Here is a 20,861-nt window from a genome sequence, read left to right on the forward strand (position 1 = left end):
AGAGTGAGGCAGGGAAGCCCCTAGAACAGCACTGGGCAGAGGAAGGCCTGAGAATGCCCTGGGGCTGCAGTGAGGGCAGCCTCCTCAGTACTGTGCTGCGTGGGGGTGCCTGTTGGTGCCTCAGTGGGCACTTCTGGGTGGGCGCTATCTAAAGCTGACTCTGGGCATTCACTCCTTTGAATAGCAGAAATGACAACAGTACTGTTTGAAGTAATACCAATGATGTGTTTGAGATAAACACATACCTCCCATAGGCACCATTTACTAGTTCCCGTGTCATAGATGTAGAAACCGAAGACTTTGATTAAGGAATGAATAGCCTGGTTGCATGTTTAGGTTGAGCTTCTCAGACAGGAGCAGACGTGTAAGAACCTGAAGGCATCCAGAAGAACAAGTCAGCCCCTGTGCCTGGAGTGGAGTCGGGGAAGGCTGCCTGGAGGAGGTGATGTGAAGGGCCAGCATAGCCTGGCATTGCTAGGGAGGCAGAGTTTCCTAATGAAGACTGTGGGAGTGTGTGGCGACCCGTGGCCGGTTGCCCTCCCACCCAGCTCAGACCTTCACTTGGCCCCAAGGCGGGTGGGTGCTAGCCAGACCTTCCCCCTCCCCTGCCCTGGCTGCTGGGAGCTGTTACTGCCCCCCACCCACAGCTGTGCTGGGGCTGGGCTGGTGCTCTGCTCCTCCCAGCACAGGCTGTTCCCCCACTGAGCTCAGGAAGCAGGTGATGAGGGTGGGAGGCGGGTGGGCTGGAGAAGCAGATTCCACCCTGTGTTTATGGCCAGTGTCCTGGAGCTGGGCTGAGAATAGCACCCACACTTGTGTGGAGGGACAGGTGGGCGGAGGGCTGGGGCCAAGGGTGGGGTGTGTGCCTGTGGAGACAGGCTGTCCTCAACGAGCCCCACCCAGCACAACTGAAGTGGTGGAGGGTCGCCCTGTGTCACTGATGCCCCGCGGCCATGCCCTTGCTGCCGGCCTGCTGGGGTGGCACTGGGATGTGGAGTAGTAGCAAGGCCCATCAGGGCTCCTCATGTGGCCACAGCGGGTTGCACCAGGCTGGCCTTGCTGCGGTGGCCACTATCTTCAGCTGTTTGGTTGATTTCCATGGGGCCTTTTGTCGGTTTACCCTTTTCCCAAAGGGGCCCAGGGTAATGGGGTGGCTTGCAGGGTCCTTGCAGAGCTGCAGGCAAGGAGGCCGCAGAGGGGAGCTTGATTGGAGAGAGGAAGGGGGGTGGTTGGTATATGCTGTTCCAAGGAACTGGCCATGCTGCAGTGGACTGTGAGCCGCAGGAGCAGGTGCACTGGGCGGCAGGTGCGGGGAAGGCTTGTGTGGGCTGGGGGTTGGGGGAGTAGGGCATTGGGGACTAGGGTGGGAAGACTGCAAGAACTTTCAGCCCTGGGTCGGGGGAGCAGGGGGGAATCCAGTGCCAGCAGCTGGGCCCTCTTACCTACATGATCATACTTCACCCTTAAACACCCTTGAGGGAGTTCTTGGCTCTGACTAAGTGATGAGACCCAGCAGGTCAGGGAGGTGAGCCTACCTGCCCAGGGCTGCACAGCCTGGGCCTGCTCCCGGCACCTTCTGCCCCAGCAATGTCTCCTACCAGAAGGGGTTCCTGGCCAGCTGCCCCGACTAGATGCCCTGAGCTGGTCATCCAGAGTGGGCAGTGGGAGGGACTGAGGGGCAGGTGGGTGGGGCCGGGGTGTGATAGAAACCTGACGGTGGGGTGTGTCCAGTCCACCCCAGGGTTCCTGGCCATTGTGTCCACACCTTCCTCCTGGACATCTCTGGGCACTGCAAACTCACTGTGACCCCCAACTGTTACCCCAACACATGTCCCCATCTCAGGTGATGACCACCCCTTCCCTCTAGTAGCTCAGATCACAGAGTCCCCTTGCCTCCCACTTGGGTCAGTGCAGTCAGCTTCTGAACAGGCACCCTGCCCCACTGCGCTCCTGAAGTGTGCACACACGCCAGCCTGGGAGCTTTGCAGGCTGCAAAATCAAGTCTCGGCTCAGAGCTTTCCAGGGTTCCACGTTCCACGCTGGGTTTTAAGGGCCAGGGTCTTCCAGGGGCCTCTGTGGTCCTGGGGGCCGAGGCTGCATGTGCAGTGGTTAAAGCTCCTCAACGCTGGACCCAGGCCTGGGGTTGGGATCCTGGGCCTTGCTGCGTGACCCTGGGACGTTGTTAAGGCAGTGCCTCAGTTTCCTCACCTGCAAAGTGAGGATATAATAGTATTTCCTTCATGAGGTTATGGAGGGGTTCACCATGAGGCTACGGAATCATGCCCAAGGGCTCAGCATGAAGCCTGGCACCTGGTGTTTCAGGGCCTCCTGGTCCTCCCTGCCCCCTGCCACTCTCAGCCACGCCGGCCTTGCTGTCCTGTGGCGTCCCCCCTATCCACCTCAGGGCCTTTGCACTCATTGAGTTCTCTGCCCAGTGAGTTCTACCTTCTTCTTTCTTCCTGGTCTGGTTTCTCGCTCCTTCATCAGGTCTCTGCTCAGCTGTCACTTCCCTGAGTTCCTTCCTAAGAGCAGCCGCCCTCTTCCCTCACCCCCAGCCCTTCAGTGTCTCTCTCTCTCTCTTTTTTTTTTTTTTTTAAGAGATACGGTCTTGCTCTGTCACCCTGGCTGGAGTGCAGTGGTGCAGTCCTGGATCACTGCATTTTTTGAACTCCTGAACTCAAGCCATCCTCCTGCCCTAGCCTCCCCAGTAGGTAGGACTATAGGTGCACACCATCACACTCAGCTAATTAAAAACTATTTTTGGTACGGGTGGGATCTCACTATGCTGCCCAGGCTGGTCTGGAACTCCTGACCTTAGGTGATTTGCCCCCCTCAGCCTCCCAAAGTGCTGGATTACAGGCATGAGCCACCGCACCCGCCCCCCACCGCTGCATTTTTGTTCGGAGGCTCACAGCACCTTTCAACATTGCCTCCCTCCTAGAGCGCTGGCTCCTCCAGGGCAGAGACCTTGCTTGGCTTCCCATAGAGCAGGGCCAGGCACACTGGCACCAGGGCACGTTGCTGAGCCTCCAAATGCCTGTTGTGAGGTGAGAGTGCAGAAGAGGAAGCTGCCTTCGTCTTTGGGTGGGAGTTGGCAGGGGAGGCTCTGATTCTGCGCCTGTCCTGCTCTTGGCACCCCTCTCAAGGAACTGAGATATGAGAAGATCCCTCCTGCGTCTGGCCAGCTCACCCACAGTGTGACCACCACAACCACCAGCCTCTACAGCCGAGAGGCCACGTCCCAGAGCCGGGTGGGGACTCTTCACAGTGGTGGGGCTGGTGGAAGGTTCCTTTCTTCCACTAAGTGCTGGCTGAGTGGGGAAGAAGCTGGAGGGGGAGGCCTGGGCAGCTGGCTGGGCACTCAATGATGGTCTGGGTGGGCCTAGCCCTTCTAGAAACTCCTCTATTTGCTGGTGGACACCTGGTTCTGCTGATAGCTAAGAATGGACTCAGCTTGGCGGATGGTCCCGAGGGGAGGGGAGCCAGTCATGATCCAGGGGGTCCTCCAGCCCTCCTGGGTGGAAGGTGGTGGCGTGGCTGATAAAATCCATGGGCTTGGGAGTGGTGGGCCGCGTGCGGATTCTAGCTCATTGCTTACTGACATGGGAGTCTCGGTTTCCTCACTGTGAAACGCCTCCCTCCCCTGCCAGAATTTTGAGCACGAGTGACCTTTGGATGAGCGGTTCCTGCTATGCTGTCCGTCCTGCACTGCCCTTAGCTGGTCCAGCCCCACCGGCCACTCTGAGAGTGCTCACCCCAGCCCCCTCCCAGCTTGATTCTGGCCCCTGCTGCCTCCACTCACGCTGTGTGCTCTGCTCGGGGCTCCCCAGGCCACCGCAGCCCACCCTGGCTTCCTCTGGGGTCCACGTGGCACCACTCTGGCTGCAGGCCATAGGCTTATCTACAGAACCGGCTGGAATTTCAGACACCCTGGGAGGGATGAGAGACAGGACGGGGAGGGGGCCTTCCTGGCCTGGAGTCAACTGGACACTCGTTCTCTGGGGCGGGACCCTTCCCTTCCAGCTGCAGAGATGAGTGTGCAGGAGGAGACCCTGCAACTTCCCTTCCCCTCCCCCTTCTTTCTCAGGGGCAGGGTTGGGCTGCCAGCTCTGATGCAGAAAGGACCTCCAGGGGCCAGCCGGGCTGGGAGGGCTCTCTGTGTTTTCGTTTTTGACCAGCAAGGCATTGTTGTGGGGCTGACGTAGTTGGTTGAGTTTTTATTGTCAGTTAAGGATGTAAAAGAGAAAACCCAACACCACTTTTTGCTCTCACCAGTATTTCACAAAGGAAAGGGAAAATCACGAAAAAGAGGAAGGAGATCATCATTTTAGAGTGACGACCTCCCAAGAGAGGCCTGGCAGCTTCCTCAGTCAGCCGTTCTGAGCAGGGGACCACGGAAAAGTGTGATGAGTCTTTGTGGACTGGTGTCAGGGGACGGAGCATGGGGGCTTGTTAAAAAGGCAGATCGCCATGTGGGGGCGGGGCCAGGCGCTTCCTGGGGGTCACGGACTTGTTAAAAAGATGGATCACTGTCTGGGCGCGGTGGCTCATGCCTGTAATCCCAGTACTTTGGGAGGTCGAGGTGGGCGGATCACGAGGTCAGGAGTTCGAAACAAGCCTGGCTAGCATGGTGAAACCCCATCTCTACTAAAAATACAAAAATTAGCCAGGCGTGGTGATGTGCGCCTGTAGTCCCAGCTACTCTGGAGGCTGAGGCAGGGGAATTGCTTGAACCCGGGAGGCAGAGGTTGCGGTGAGCCGAGATTGCACCACTGCACTCCAGCCTGGGCAACAGAGCGAGATTCCATCTTAAAAAAGAAAAAAAGAAAAAAAGATGGATCACCATGTGGGGGCGAGGCCAGGCCTTCCTGGGAGGAATGTCTTCCCGGTTTTGTATTTCATAGCGAAAATCTTTGTCAGCTTTGCGTTCTAATCCACAAGCTGTCTATGTTGGTTATGTCACAAAAGTGTTTTCTTTACCAGTTCGATCTTTGGATCAAAGCAAGATGGAGTGTGAATCTTCTTCAGCAAGCTCCAGACACACGCCCGCTCCCCCCAGTGTCTGTGTGCCCCAGTTTGGGAGTCAAAAGTTGAGTCTGGGCTTTGGAACTGATCAGGTGTGGCATCCTGGCTCTAGTGCTCATTAGCTGAGTGACCGCCCTGACCCTCGGTTTCTTCATCTGTAAAATAGGACCAACAGTCGTCACCTCAGGGTGGCCTAGGGATATGAGCCCAACGGGAGGGGGTTCAAGGGTGGTGGGCCCCCCAAGGTGAGTCCTTGGAGGAGAGATTCACTGGTGGTCATGCTTTGCACTGTGAGCTTTGTGGAGCTTACCTGGAGGGGCACATGTGGGGGCCTCAACTGGGCTCCGTAGGGAAGGAATTTGATGGGGACGGGGTCCCCTCTGAAGTGAGAGCTGAGCTGGCAGCATCTCCCTCGAGGGAGGGCAGGTTGACAGATGCCTGTCCCCAGAGCCAGCCCCTCCTGCCACCACCTCATATCCAGCCCGGGGTTCATGGGGGCCCCAGGTATGGGGGCACAGAGGAGCCAGGGAAGGGGGCTGAGGCCTGGCTCAGCTTCCCCTTTCGGAGCAGCCCTGAGGGTGTGAGCTGAGGGGGAGGACCCCATTCCGCCAGAGGTGCTGGGCCCTTCCTGCTGGCGGTGCATCCTGCCGCCCTGGGCTTACTCTTGGTTTCCCCATCTCTGGTTTTCTTTCGGGCTCCTTCCTCATTATGGGCTCTGCCCGGGCCTCCCTCTGCCTCTTCCTTGTCTCTGGCATCTTCGTGGTTCCTCCACTTTCCTACTGTGCCCAGGAGGGCCACGAACAGGTTGCTCTGCCAGGGAGGGTGTGTGTGAGCGTGTGTGGGCGTCATCTCACACTGGGGGTGCTTGCTGCGTGTACATGGCCGAGCTTGTACTGCTGTGTGGGGCCCTGAGGGCTGGGGAGCATTCTTGCCTCCGGATGGAATGCACTTATCTTTAAAGTCATTGTGCCTTTGAGAAGTTGGAAGGCATAGCCTGAAGGGTGGCTAGCTGCTGAGAAGTGTGCTGTGTGTTCTGGGCTTGCTTCCTGGGACTCAATTCCCAGTGCCCCTGGGCTCTGCTCTCCAGCAGGAACCTGGGCCACTTCTCCCCTTTGCAGCCACAGCTGGGGCTGCTGCAAGGGGCCCAGCTGCCCACAGCCTTCCCAGGGAGTCTGGGACCCTCATTCTAGCACTCTGTCCTTGGCTGCAGGTCTGGGTGCCCTCCCCTCCCAACCTGAGGGTGCAGCAGCAGCTCTGGGGCGGGGCGGGGGGCAGAGGGAGAACAAGGCCTTAATCGTCACCAGCAGAGTGCTAGCTTCTGGGTTAAGCACTGCTGCTCTGAAGACACCTCTGTACGTGTGACTTCACTGGGTTCTGAAGAGGGAGAGAGTTTCCCTGGGCTGGATGAGACCAGGAAGCTGCCCCTTGTGCAGTCACCGGCCTGGGGCAGGTGCCTCAGCCCACAGTCAGTGTGGCCTCTGAAGAAACACTGCAATGGACTCAGAGGGCAGCTGCTAGGCCGTGGGTCTGTCTCCTTTCTCACTTCTTGAAGCAGACAGACCTGAGTGATGAGGCTTGTTCACCACCATCACAAAGCCACAGAATCTGAGCTCTGCTGCTTCTTAGCTGCAGAGCCAAATCCTTTAGTGCCGCAGCCTTTCCTTTTTTATCTCTAAAGTAGGGGTAATAATCTGTGGCTCTGAGCACGATGGAAAGCTGAAATGCCTAAGAGCAATGAGCATGCCTTTCCACTAAAGGAAATCAGGGTTCCTTGGAGAAATGGCTGATTCCAGGGCTGGGGCAAGGACAGTGCAGGCTGAGCCTGGAGCATCTGCTAGTGCCAGAAAGTAAGGAAGCGCCTGCAGATGAATGAGGATGTGTCCGAAACCTCCCACTGGTCACACTTGGGATGTTTGAGCATCAAAATGAATCACGAACGCAAAACGAAGGACTCACGATATCCTCACCGCCCTCCTCACACAGGCAAGACCAGGGGAAGCTCGTCTTTGTGGAATGCCAGGTCACGTGGAGGAGATTGGGTAACAGTGGGTTCCAGCCAAGATGATATTGCAGTGCTTCTCAGACTTCACTGCGCGTACGGTGTGCCAGGGGGACTTGTCAAAGGGAACACTCTGGTTCAGCAGGTCTGCAGTTTTTTCTCTCCTTCAGGCTCTTGGAAGACTGTGATGCAGCTGCCCACAGACCTCACACTGAATAACAAAGAATGATGGATAGTAAAGGCACTGTGCAAAAAGTTTAACAACTTTTTGCCTTGCCACAGTGACTGTGATTGCCCTGCAGATGACTAAGAGAAAAGTGACCTTTCCAAGAGATCTGGCAAACACGACTCAGACACGGTGGTCAAGCCTTACACAGCTGTGGTGCAGTGGGAAGGCTCAGCCTCCCTCTGCAGGACTCTTGCCAAAGCAGCCTTTAACCTGAACTTCCTCACAAGGAAACAATCAGATGGATCCAGAGTGTGGGACATTCTCCAAGTGATTGGTTTGCACTCTTAAAAAGATACCACTATTACGAAAGAAAAAAAATGGGTAACATTGATAAATAGGCATACGGGGAATATTCTGGACTAAAGGAACAAGAGACCCGACAATCAGAAGCAATATGTGAACCACAGTTGGATCCTAGATCCAGACATAAAGGGCATTTGGGGGACACCCAAGGATATTTGAATGTGGACCGTATGGTAGATGGTATTTTAAAATACATATTGGATGTATTGGGGGTGCTTATGGTATCATGGGCATTTTGGAGCATGTTCTTGTTCTTAGGAAATCTGTTGGAGTATTTAGGGGTGAAGTATTCTGGAGTGAAGGTCATCCCAGTGACCCTTGTGCTGCTTACCTTCTGTTGGCTGGGCAAACATACAAATGCAGGAACTGTTTATATATAGAGAAAAGTGACTGGGCATGGTGGCTTGTACCTGCAATCCCAGCACTTTGCGGGTGCTGAGGTGGGAGGATCACTTGAGGCTAGGAGTTCGAGACAAGCCTGGGCAACATAGTGAGGCCCTGTCTCTACAAAAAGTAAAAATACTAGCTAGGTGCAGTGGCCTGTAGTCCCAGCTACTCGGGACGCTGAGGTGGGCGGATTGTTTAAGCTCAGAAAGTCTAGGCTGCTGTGAGCCATGATTGCGCCATGTACTCTAGCTTGGAAGACATAGCAAGAAAGAAGAAAAGCAAAAAAAAAAAAAAAGAAAAAAGCAAATGAATGTGGCCAAGTGGTAACAGTTGACTGGTGAATCTGGGTGAAGGGTAGATGATAGTCCCTGTAGTATCCTCTCCACTTTCTTTGAGGTTTATACTTTGAAAATAAGGAGGTGAGAGGCACATGAAATGTGGAGGTGAGTAGTGGGCTTAGAACCTCTTTTCCTCCCTCTGCTCTCTCGTCAGGGCTACCGTGGCTTCCTGCATGGCACCTAGATTGTTGGAGGCCACCGAGACCCTCCACCCAGAGGTGTGGAGCAGGCTTAGGTGGCTCCACTGTCGGAGTGGGGATGGGGAGGTGTGAGCAGCAGCCGGGAGAGGGCTCCTGTGTGTCTAGTTGCAGGGACAGCTCGCATTTGAGAGATGGGCTTGGAGGAGGGGTTGTGTGCTGGGGAACTAGGTGACTATGGGGTCTGCAGGACTGTCCTCAGACTGGCTCCCTCTGCCCCTGGGGGTTTAAGACTCCCCTTGTACCCCTTCACCACTGCCACCCCAGCCTGATGTGTCAGACAGCAGGCAGCGTTTCGGGGCAGGAGAGGGGAGGCAGAGGGCCTTGTACCCCTTCCCCTGCCTGGGCGCCCACCATGGCCTGCCCACGCCAACCCTGGTCTCGGTGCAGACTTGTCCTGCAATGTCCCTGGCATCCCCAGCTGAGTGCCTGCAAGGCCTCAGAGCTTGTGACCGGGGAGGCCTTCAGCTGGCCATCCTGCCCTCTGTCTCCCCTGAAGGGGCCCCTGGAGCACCAGGGCAGAAAGATCCCCGAGGCCAGCCCTGTGTCATCAGCCACAGCTCCCCAGCTTGGCTGACCTGAGCTGTGTGTGGGAGACGACGGAGGAGGAGGGGAAGGAAAGACTGACAGACGGACAGCCCCCGGGAGTCAGTGTGCGAGCCTGGACCCAGAGGTGGGGGGCGGGGGTGGGGAGAAGTCTCGCCTTTGTCCTGTTCTAGGGGCCCTCCTCCCTTTCGCCTCTTGGGGTGTCTGCCTTGGGACTGGGCCCAGAGAAAGCCTGGCCGGGTGTCTGACAGTGGCCTTCCCCCTGCCCGCCCGCCTGTCCTCTGTCTGTGTCTGCCTGCCTGGGGAGCCTCGGTGTGAGAACGCCGGGGCACGAGGGTGTGCATCCTGTCTCCGAGGCCCCTGACCGCAGGCTCTGCTGGGAGGAAGGGGCGAGACAGGGCTCACTTCTCAGCCCGCCCTTCCTGTGCAGGCAGGTGGGGAGGAGATGATGCGGAAGGTGAGGCCCTTATGCGTTTTCTGGGGTCTTAGCAGCTGGGTGGGGGGTGCCTGGGAGGGAGATTTGCTGGATGAGGCCCCCCTTCCATGTATGTGGTGGGGTGGGGTGTTGGGAACTCTGCTGCCACTGTGGGGACGAGGGGTGCCGCTGGCTGGTGGAGGAGCCACTAGCTTTCTGCCTGGCCCTGGCCAGGACCAGAGTGACTGGGAACGCGGCCCTCACCCCTCTTCCCTTGGGCTTTCCTCCTGGGCCCCTGGGCTGGTCCTTCTGATGGCCTTGGGAAGTGCTCATCCCTGCCCTGGGCCATGCCATTCAGACTGTGGGTGTGTGTCCTGCAAGTGCAGCGGGCCCACTGGTCTCTGGGGCTGAGGGAGGGATCAGAGACCCCAGGAGGGGCTGCTGGGGCCCAGCCGGGTGAGCCCGAAGACCCGGCCCTCCTCACTGTGGCGGCTAGAGCTCCCGGCCCCTCCTGACTGGACGGTGTCAGGCTGTGTCCTGATTTGTTCGTGTTTACCTGCCATCTGTCACATGGAGATGAGGACACTTCCCTTCTGAGGAGGCGGCCCTGGTGACTTGAAGTGCGTGCATGGTGGGTGGGTGCTGTACATGGTGAGCTGCTCCTGGCTCAAACAAGACAGGCCTGGGCGCCCTTCCTCCCTCTGGGTTCGGTGGCTGTGCACTGACTGTGCCCCATGACTCACGCTGTGGGTCAGGGCCTTGCCTGCCATGCGGGGGCTGTTGGAGGGTGGCAGGACTCCCTGTACTCACAGGGAGCGGCTGATGCCAGGGCCTTCTGCCCTCTCACTGAGCCATGACAAAGGCCTTGGTGGAGGGCTGGGGAGGGGCACCTGCCCACGGGATGATCCCACCGAACCCCTGTGGACCCTGGTGCCGGAGGCACGGCGCCAACTCAGTGAACCAACCAGCCTTTCTAGGGAGGAGCCTGGGGCCAGTTTCCTTCCACAGCCGAGGCCCAGCGAGGCTGAACCCTGTGGATGTTTGCAGGAGGAGGTTCTGGAGCTGGCCACGGGTTCACACTTTGTCATTCCTGCCACCTGCCCCCCCACCCTGCCCTGCCCTAGGGTGTCCCCTCCAAGGCACTTCAGCTCCACTCACATCTGGCCTTGGGTTGAGGACATGGTGAGAGGAAGCTCTGATAGGAGGTGATTGGGTGTGTCACTGATAAAGCTCCTGGGACTGTTGGCTCTGTGGCCGCCTCTGCTGCCTGGGCCTCTGTGTGTCTCGTCCTCTGCCAAGTTTTCGAAGGCTCCCCTTTGTTTATCACAGTGTGAGTGTGCATGATAAGTGTGTGATGAGTGTCAGTGGAACTGATTGTCTAAGGCACCCTTACCCAGTAACCCTGGACAGAGTGCAAATCCCAGCCTGTGCCGCCAGACCCTCCTCCTCACCCAACTCCTGCTCATCCTTCAAAACCCAGCACAACTGTCCTGCCCAGCTTTCCTGAGTCACTGCTGGGCCAGCCCCTCCTGGACACCTGGAGTCCCCTGTGTCCCTCAGTGGTCTGCCTGTGAGCTCGGCACAGGGGAGGCCCCACTAACCAAGTGTGGAACGGATGGGGTGGGAGATCTGTGTCCCAAGGCTCACAGCCTTGTCCCAGCTCCTGTTCTGGGGTAGGGGGTGCCCCGATTGTTTTTCCCTGTGGTAGCCACACCAGGAGCTCCTTGAGGATGGGGACCCCAGGCCACTTGCCTGCCTTCCCTCATGGATGAAATGGGGGTAGGTGCAGTGAGGATGGCATGTGGCCAAGGCCAGCCTCGCCCATGGGTCTTCCCTGGGCCTCGGCCATACTGTGGCCTTGTTGTCCCTCCCATTTCCAAGGTGGGGGCGCTGGAGCACTGAGAGCTTCCGTAGCCTGAGGTCCCGCAGAGTGGGGAGACTGGCTCAGCCTCAGGCTTCCGTGCTGTCACACCATCACGCCTTCCACCCCTCAGGGCTGAGGGCTTTCTGTACATTACCCTTCCATTTTGCCTGGGAGGAGCCTGAGACTGAGAGGCGGGGTGTTTTGTTTAGGGTCATCTCTCTGCCCTCAAAGCCCACAGCTCAGATGAGCAGCAGCCGCTGAGAATGTCTTGTGTGTCTGTCCTGTGCTTAGCCCTGTGTGGGTGTCGGGGGCACAGAGATGACTGGAACACTGTCCCTGACCTCAGGCTGTTCCTTCAGGGTGAGGGTGCCAGGCACACAGGCACATCACATAGCAGTGAGGAAAGGTCCCAGGCTCTAGTGGTACAGGGTGTTTTAAGGGAAGGAGAGATCAGGGACAGTTCACAGTGATGTCACCTGAGTGAGGTTTTGAAGGATGCATAGGAGTTTGCCATGTGCAGGTAGAGTGTGCACATCTGTGACTTCTGTCTCACATCTTGGGATGCCGTCAGCCTGGACCCGGTGTGAGGGCTGGCGGTGTCAGTCAGGCCCAACCCCCAGCTGTGTGAAGGCTGCTCTGAAGGCCTTTTAGAGATTTGCCATTTCTTGAATATCATGGGCCAGGTACTGCTCCGCACTTTATAGACATGATCTTTGTAATCCTTGAGGAGGGTGCCAGTGTTCACTTCATTTTGTAGATTGAGGCTCAGAGAGTAGTTGTCCCTTTTCCCAAGGGTCTTTTCACTGCTGGGTGGAGTCTCACCTGGGCTGGTGTCTCGTTCTCAAGGCTGGAAGATCTCTCCAGTTCTCCAGCTGTCTGTGCAGAGCACACAGCAGTGTTTGGGAACTGGGTTGAGTGTGTGTCTGTCTCTGCACACCTCGGGAGCCCTGGTGGACCTTTTGCTGGCTGAGTGTGTCTGTCTTCCTGTGGAGAGGGAGAGCAGGGCGTGGAAGGGGCATCCTTCCTAGTGCTCCTGCCTTGGGAGCTGGCCAGTCCCTGCCCTGTTTCTGAGAGCTTCTGGCTCTCTCCAGTGGCTCTGGTAGACTTCTGGGAGTTCTTTTCCATGTGGTGGTCTATTCCTCTCTTTGGAGGGCGTGGTGCTGTGGGGTGGGCACCTGAGCAGAGGGGCTGAGTCACCTACCCAAGCTCTGTGCAGAGCCGGGCGAGGTACCTCTCCAGCTCAGCCCACTTTCTGGGGGGGTCCCTTCTGGATATGGCTGCCAGGGAGGGGCAGCAGTGGGGAGCCTGCAAGTTGTGCAGTGTACATTTTCTTGCTCATGTGGGGGTTTTGTTTTGGTTTTTCTCTCATCCCAGTGTCAGCCCTTGGCATCCAGCTGCAGTTGCCCGAGGGGCTGTGTCCTGACTGCTGTAGCACAGCATCATCGGTGGCTGCCTCCCGGTGCTCACCTGCCCCCTGCTGCCACTCTCACTTTCCCACACCATCCTCTGTGACCTCTAGTCACCTTGAGCAATTCAAAACTCCCCAGTAAGATGCTCCATCTTTCTGGTCTCCTTACCTTTGTTGCAACCTCTCCCCTCTGTGACCTCTAGTCACCTTGAGCAATTCAAAACTCCCCAGTAAGATGCTCCATCTTTCTGGTCTCCTTACCTTTGTTGCAACCTCTCCCCTCTGTGTGAGCTGCTACCCACTCCAGGAAGTCTCACTGACTGCCCAGGCTAGAAGAGATCTCTACCCCCAGGGTCCCACAGCCTTAAGTGTTCCCCCATGTCAGGACAGAGACCCACATATGATTCCTCTCTGCTGTACCAGCCAAGGTGCCCAAGGCCAGGCACAGAGCAGGTGCTTGGTGAGAGATGGCCAAGAGCAGCTGGCCTTGCCAAGGCTCCTGGGCCGGGCGGGGGAAGTGCAGCAGGGCAGCACAGGACCTGCAAGGGCTGGCAGGGTGGGAAGGGTCCTGGCTGTGTCCTGGTACCAGGCATCCCTTGGTCCAGGACCCTGGCCTGGGCCCTGGGCCCTGGGCCCCAAAGCTGATGTTCCTGGCAGCGTGGGCTGGCTCCGGGTCTTGGAAGGGAGGGATGTCTGCAGACCTGCTGGCTTTGGCAGATGCTGGGCTGGCCCCTTGCTCCTGGGGCTCCCCACCACTCCTGGGCCCACCTTTTTCTCCCTTTGCTTTCCACTCCCATCCCCTACCCCCGTTTCCTTCTCATTCTTGTGAGGTGTTGCCCACTGCCTGGGAGAGGCCTCTGCTGAGACATCAGTGTTGGCCTTTCTGCCGCCCTGATGGAGGTGCCTCTTGGGCTGCAGAGGGGTGTGTCCCGCCGCCACCCTGGTCTTCCCCTCTGCTCTCCTGCAAACCCATCTGGCACTCCTCATCCCTTTTCTGTGCCCCAGCTCTTTGTCTTTTTCTTCTCATGCTCTTTCCTACTGTGCCCCCCCACCCCTCCTTGCCTCTGTATTTTGTCTCCCTGCTCCCACCTCTCTCTCCGTCATGTGGAGCTCTGGGATTGGAGGAGCAGGGCCCAGAGAGGGAAGTCTGGGAGAGCGTGGTGGTCAGCATATGCTCTCAGGGTCCTGGCCAGCGCCCTCCTTTCCTAGAGCTTTCCCCTCTCCTGGTGTGGCTCCCCTTCTCTGCCCTTGCCCACCCATCCTTCACCTCCCCCTCCCCCTCCCGACACAGCTGAAGGAGGAGGACAGCTGCCACTCATCGTGGGTGGTTGAGGGGGGTCCACTTCTGAGACTCGGGGTTGGGAGCAGAGCTGTGAGCTCATGTGTGTGCCCTTGTGTGTTGTGTGTGTGTGTGTGTGTGTGTGTGTGTGTGGGCTGTGCAGAGCAGAGTGCCTGGGGCAGGTCACGTCTAAAAACCCAGTCAGATCAGAAGCAGACTCTGCGTGGCCCCTGGCAGCTCCTGGCCACCCCTCGCTGCCCTCCTTGTTCCGGGATGGCTCCTGCCGGTTCAGGGCCTGCTCTGCTGTTGCCTGTGGCATTCATGGGCCTTGGGCCCAGGGAACAGAGTCATGCAGAGAAGTGAGGCTGCTCCTGCTTGGCCCCTCCCCTGCTTGGCTCACTTTTCAGCTTCCAGGGTGGGGGCGGAGCACCCAGGGGTGCAGTGTGAGATCAGCAAGGAGGGTGCCTGATCCTTCTTGCCATCTTTGAAGCCTCCCTCCTCCTGGCTGTGGTCACTACATCAAGCCTGTCCTAAGCTCCATTTTTGGCCTATTGTCGAGCCCTGGGTAGAGGAGGGTGGGGAGGTCTGAAGACCTGATGGACCCAGCCATGCCCTGGGGGATTGCAGCCCTGGGTGGGCACCCTCGGCTGGGTGATGTTGGCTAGAGGCTTCCCAGCCCCTGGTCTGTGCTGTTGGTGACTGAGCACTCTTGGTTTGACTACTCTCCTCTCCAAGGTAACACTCTCCCCTTATCTCTCGGCTTCGGCAGGTTCTCCAGAAGCTGGGGAAGGCAGATGAGACCAAGGATGAGCAGTTTGAGCAGTGCGTCCAGAATTTCAACAAGCAGCTGGTGAGTGTGGGTGGCCCTTGGCCTTAGGGAGTTTGTGAAAATTCGGCTGCCAGGTGAAAAATGGCACGAGCTGAATTTGTGGAGTACGAGAGCTTGGAGGAGGGTAATCAGTGTGGGCTGACAAGATCATGTAAGACTTCCTAGAGGAGGGAGCACTGACAATCCATGTTGGGAAAGAAGAGGGTTGGGGTATGTATGCTTTAGGTCCTTGGTAGGAGACATAGAAAGGGTAGTTGGGGGAGGGGGAGGGGGAGGGTGGGATAGGAGCAGGCGATAGATTGTGGCCAGACTTGGGGTAACTTTGCATGCCAGGGGCAAGTGGGAGCTATAGAAGCTTCTTGCCAGGAGAGTGGCATCTGCAGCAGTTAGCGTGGGGGCGGAGCAGGCTGGATTTGATTTGGGCATCTGCTGAGCACGGTGTGTGCCTGGCTCTGTGGCAGGCTCAAGGCTGGGCTGTTGGGAGGCGTCTGCAGCCATCTCCAATTGGCCTGGGAACATTCTGAGAGAGGGCTGAGGGCAGCTGGGAGGGCCGGGGAGCAGCTGGGAGGGCTGGGGAGCAGCTGGGAGGGCCTGGGAGCAGCTGGGAGAGGACCGGGAGCAGCTGGGAGGGACGGGAGCAGCTGGGAGAGGAGTGGGAGCAGCTGGGAGGGCCGGGAGCAGCTGGGAGAGGGCCGGGAGCATTTGGGAGAGGGCCGGGGAGCAGCTGGGAGAGCTGGGAGCATTCTGGGACAGGACCAGGAGCAACTGGGAGGGCTGGGAGCATTCTGGGAGAGGGCGGTTGGGGGCAGCTGGGAGGGCTGGGAGCATTCTGGGAGAGGGCCGGGGAGCATTCTGGGAGAGGACTGGGAGCAGCTGGGAGGGCTGGGAGCATTCTGGGACAGGGCTGGGGAGCAGCTGAGAGGGCTGCAGAGCAGCTGGGAGGGTTGGGGAGCAGCTGGAAGGGCTGGGGAGCATTCTGGGAGAGGGCTGGGGAGCAGCTGGGAGGGCTGGGAGCTTTCTGAGAGAGGGCTGGGAGCAGCTGGGAGGGCTGGGAGCATTCTGGGAGAGGGCTGGGAGCATGGGGGAGAGGCCCCAGGGCCAAGTCGGCCTTGGCTTGCCAGAGGGTCTCAGACTGATAGGCTTCCCTGGACAGGGATTGGGGAGCCACCTTGGCTGCTTGTCCTTTAGGCCAGTTATGGGAGGAGTTTCAAGGCCCAGGTAGACCCTGTGGCAGGGATATCTACTGCCCCTGCGGCTCTGGGCAATTCCTTCCTGGAGCCCATTGGGCCTCAGTTTCCTCACCTGCAAAATAGAGGCTTGAACAGGAAACCTGGTCTTAAGTTCTGATTCCATCTCTGGGAAGCCCCGGGGCATGTCCCTACTCAGCTGGCTTCATCAGGCTGTGGGTTGCTCTGAAGGCCCTTTAGGGAGTTGCTGTGGCCATGGGCCAGAGCTGCTGTGTTTGACAGACATCTATGCAATCCTTGAGATGGGGGCTGATATTCTCCTCATTTTGCAGATAAGGCACTTGAGGCTCAGAGAAGTTAAGCACGTCTTCCAAGGCTATGTAGCTGGTGTGGGTGTTGGGGATTGAAATCCAGGCTCTGTGGCCTTTGACTCACTCTCGAGTTTCCTCTCTGGAGCTGATCCCTCGTTCTAAGGGCAGCTGGCTAGGCTGGGGAGACAGGTTAGGGGTGGAGGTGGCGGGGGCCCCTTAGAACAGGCTGAGCTGGCCGAGCACTGTGGCTCACGCCTGTAATCCCAGCACTTTGAGGGGCCGAGGCGGGCAGATCATGAGGTCAGGAGTTTGAGACCAGCCTGACCAATATGTTGAAACCCCGCCTCTACTAAAAATACAAAAATTAGCCAGGCGTGGTGGTGTGTGCCTGTAGTCCTAGCTACTTGGGAGGCTGGGGCAGAAGAATCTCTTGAACCTGGGAGGCAGAGGTTGCAGTGGGCCGAGGTCATGCCACTGGACTCCAGCCTGGGCTACAGAGCAAGACTCTGGTCTCAAAACAAACAAACAAACAAACAAACAAACAAAAAACAGGCTGAGCTTTGGCAGGGTGAGGGAAGCACAGTTGGGAGCTGAGGCTCTGTGTAGCCTGGCCCCAGGGCTGAAACCACAGTGTTGCTGTCTCCACTGTCCCTCAGAGTCATCCTCTCTGGGTCTCTGACTCTGGGCAAGCAGTCACTCACTGCTCCTTGGACAGAGGAGTTGGGCAGAGAGTCCAGGGCTAAAGATAGCCAGTGCTGCAGGCTGCCAGGTGGCTGCTGGGCTGTGGGTGTGGAGCAGTCCTGAGCTGGGCCTCTCTCTGCCCTCGAGCTCGGGTTTGGTGGGGTGGCTGGCTTTTCAGGGGCCAGGGCTGGTAGTTGGGGTGGGGGTTTTAAGGTCTTGTTCAAGGCTGGGGCTAAGGCAGCCAGTTCTGGATTTGATTGGTGTGTGGGGATGGCTGGGTGTGGGGGTGGGGGTGGGGACCAGAAGGAATGGGGTGAAGGTCACTGTTGTTGGGGGAGTGAATTCAGGAGGCTGCAGTGGGCTTGGGGGCCCTGGGAAAGGAGAGAGAGAATGGGGCGTGGGAAGCCTGGAGGTGGAGCTTTTTCTTGCCCCTGATTCAGTGAGCCCCAAGCCTAGTGGGCCCAGCACTAGAAGGGACAAGGATGGCAGGTGATTTATTCTTTAAAGAAGCAAACCTCCCACCCCTTCTTATGGGGTGGGGGGCCCTAGGAGAGGGTGTAGATCAGCCTGCTGTCACCTGCTCTCACAAGGACCCAGGTGCACAGCCCGTCCTGGGCCCACCTGGCGCTGATCACAGTAGCATCCCTGCCTTCTGCCCTGCTCTGAGAGCCCATGGGGGCCTGCTTGCCCCTCCCCCAGAGTACTGCACACCTGGCACAGGCCCTTCTGGAAGCCATCCTGGGTCTCCAGGGCATCCCAGCTCTTCTTCCTAGGGTCCGTCTGTAGCTCTCCAGGCTGCAGGGCTATCATTGCTGTTTGTCTGTCACTGAGGTGGGGCAAGTCTGATTCCTTCTTGTCCCCAGTGCCCACCCAAGGTTTTGCTCAAAATGGGCATCCCTGACTATTGAGTGAAGGTCGCCCCCCGAATTGATGGCCAAGGGGCGAAAGTCAGAGCTGGAGCCAGAGGGAGTCCACATAGGAGGGCCATCCCTGCCCCCTAGACCCACTGGGAGCACAGGGACTTGTGTGCTCAGGCCACCTGTGGGGACTGATATCCAGGGAGGCGCAGCGAGGGCTTGGGGTTGCTGGCTGAGCCCAGCCGCGCTGGAGCTGCTCCAGGCCCTTCCTGACTCCCCCAAGTCCTGTAGCTGGGACACAGGCCGAGGTAGGCAGTGGCTCCCGAATCTTATCTTCCCCCAGCTGGGCTCTGTGAACTCTCGGACCTCCAGAGAATTCTTTCTCAGATCCCTGTTTAGGGGTTGAGGGAGCCGGTTTGGAAGCAAACACACACTGCTCTGTACTGGCCTGGACGCTGCCCTGCAGGGGGTAGCTGGCTGGGGCCTCCATCGGGGGAGGGCTGTGTCTACCCTGGGGACTGATGAGGAGCTTAGGAAGCCAGCTGCAGTGGGCACAGGGAGGCAGTGCTCCGGCTGGCCCCTTGCACATCTGCGTGCCACGTGCCGGCACACAGCCCAGCGTTGTTTGGGAAACACAAGGAGCCCTGGTACGGCCTGAAGCCCGCCCGGGGGAGCACAACGACCCACCCCATGGGGACCCCTGCTGCGGGGGGGGGGGAGGTGGGGAGGGCGTGAGAGGTGTGGCTGGGATGGTGGAGGCTTGGCAGGGAGAGAAGCTGGATCTGGAAGATTCTGTGACATCAGGGGACACAGTAGCATCCCATCATGAACACACTTTAATCCTCATCTCAACCAACAAAGCCTTTAATTATGAAGACTTAGGGTGGCTGTGTCAGGAGTGAGGTGGACCCTTCCTCATTCCTCGGCCCCGCGGGGTCTCCCTCCGACCCCCTGATGGAATTCCAGAGAGGTCTCAGTGTCTGTGGAGTGGTCTTCTGTTTCTTCACTCAGTCTCACATCAGTGGGGCTTGGACTTGTATGTTCATAAAGATGATGATTAGCCAGTGTTATACCCCCTACTCTATGGGAGATTAAAGGAATTTTAGAGATTTTTTTTTTCACACGTCCTCTCTTTAAATTATACATCTTATGTGCTGCTCTGAAGCTCCCCCTGTGGATGTCTCCACTGTCACACAGAAGCATTCATCATAATAGGCAGATCTGTGGGTTCTCAGGGCCGCATCACTACCCATTACCCACAAAACACGCTGCGGGCTGCGTGCCCAGGCTTGGAGGGTCTCGTGGGCTCTCCCAGTCTCTGTGTGACTGGGCTGGTTGCTGACCCTCTGTCCGATTCTTTGCTGTCAGGTGGGGCAGTGGTATTGAGAAGACTGCCTGGAAGGTGCTGGCCCCTAGGGCACCAGGGCAAGAAGAGCGGCCCTGGCTAAGGACAGGGAGAGGCCTGTAGTGGGGAGACAGAAGAGGGTTTGAGGGTGCTGGGGGTGAGCCTGTGGAGGTGGCCGGGTCCCTGCTGGCCTTCACCTGGAGATGGACCTGAATGGCTGGGGCCCATCTTCCGGCTCTTGGGCAAGCATGAAGCTGGCCAGACTGGAGCTCTGCAGGCGTGCTGGGTCTCCTGGGACCATGGCCAGCTGCCCCTCTTTCAGGGCAGGAGGTGTCTGGAACATGGGTGTCCCTGAGGCTTGGGCTGGCAGCAGGCAGGGGAGGCCAGGAGGGTGCCCTTCCACTACGAAGGTCAGCCTCAACCACTGCCGCTCTCCCAAGTCCCCTCTCTGCCTCGCGTTCCTGTCCTTAGCATAAAGCCCATCTCCTGAGGCCTGCCTTCAAACTCCAGAGTCTGGCCCAGCTCACTGGATCTGAGGAGTGCCAGGCAGGGATCATTCACCTTCCATTGAAAGACAAGGAGACTGAGGTTCAGAGAGGCTCACTAGCTTACTTAGGGCTGAGTGGCTAGTAAGGGACACAGCTGGGTCTGCATGGCCTCAAAGCCTGTGTGCAGCCCACTTTTTGCACATGGCTTCTGGAAACTTCCACAGCTCACTGAGCGTGGTCTCAGACCTCAGTGCTGGCCTCGCCTGTTGTTCACCCCTCCTGGAACCTGGAGTTCTCCACTCAGCTTTCCTGGTTCTGGTTTGATGTCCCAGAGGGACTTGAGGCCTGGCTCAAGTCTCTGCTGGTCCTGCTGTCTCAGGAAGCCCCAGGAGGACACTCTCCCAGCTCAGGGAGCTTCACCACCCAGCCCACTGCCCCCTCAGCCTTTTCCCTCTATATCCTATGTCGCTGCTCTCAACTGGGCCAGTGATCCTGGCCATGGCCACCGCATTCTGCACCCCTGCTCTAATGCCGTCTCTTCTGTAGGTCTTCTGATCTGATACACTGATACAGGCTCGCACCAGGCCTTCTTTTCCTAGTATGAGGCAGTGGGAGCTCTCTGTCCTTGGGCACCACCTGAGCTTGTGGAGCAGGGGGCCTGGCGGTCACCACACCTGCCTTGTCCATACTCCTGTGCTCGTTGGTCACTTGTCTGCAGGTGTCTGAGGGCAGGTCTGTGAGTGCCGGGGCTGCTGCACACTGGTGCTGTGCTGTTTGTGTGTCATTCAGCCGTACCCCCAGCATGTCATCCCAGAGGGGGGTCTTTGTCTTCCTGCCTTCCTTCCTGGGCTGAGAATGGCATCTGGAAGAGGGCAGGTGCCTACAAGCATGGGCAAGGGTGCCTATGGATGCAGGGCTTCTGAGGCAGGGGTGGTGACCGTAGCTGCTGTCCTGTTGGGAGGTCAGCTGATCAGTGGCTGCTGTCAGGAGAGCAGCCTGGTTCATTCACGTGAGGGTGGCAGGAAGGAGAGGGTCAGGGACCGGGTGTGCCACCAGTCCCTGACCTGGTCCTTGTCCTTCTCTTTGCAGACTGAGGGCACCCGGTTGCAGAAGGATCTCCGGACCTACCTGACCTCCGTCAAAGGTAGGAGGCAGGCAGAGCGCACCTGGCCC

The 20,861-nt window shown here is 58.2% G+C and overlaps 1 protein-coding gene across 12 annotated transcripts in view; it reads left to right on the top strand.

Annotated features, from left to right (window-relative positions):
• BIN1 (bridging integrator 1) overlaps positions 1–20,861 on the top strand; it is a 60,246-nt gene that overhangs the window by 16,664 nt on the left and 22,721 nt on the right. For all 12 annotated transcript variants that reach the window (XM_054549147.2, XM_054549149.2, XM_063712710.1 and 9 more), the window contains exons 2-3: positions 14,760–14,840; positions 20,778–20,832. In XM_054549147.2, coding sequence (XP_054405122.2) covers positions 14,760–14,840; positions 20,778–20,832 — 136 coding nt within the window. The remainder of the gene's footprint in view (positions 1–14,759; positions 14,841–20,777; positions 20,833–20,861) is intronic.

Source organism: Pongo abelii, chromosome 11 (assembly GCF_028885655.2).
Source record: "Pongo abelii isolate AG06213 chromosome 11, NHGRI_mPonAbe1-v2.0_pri, whole genome shotgun sequence".
Lineage (NCBI taxonomy): Eukaryota > Metazoa > Chordata > Mammalia > Primates > Hominidae > Pongo > Pongo abelii.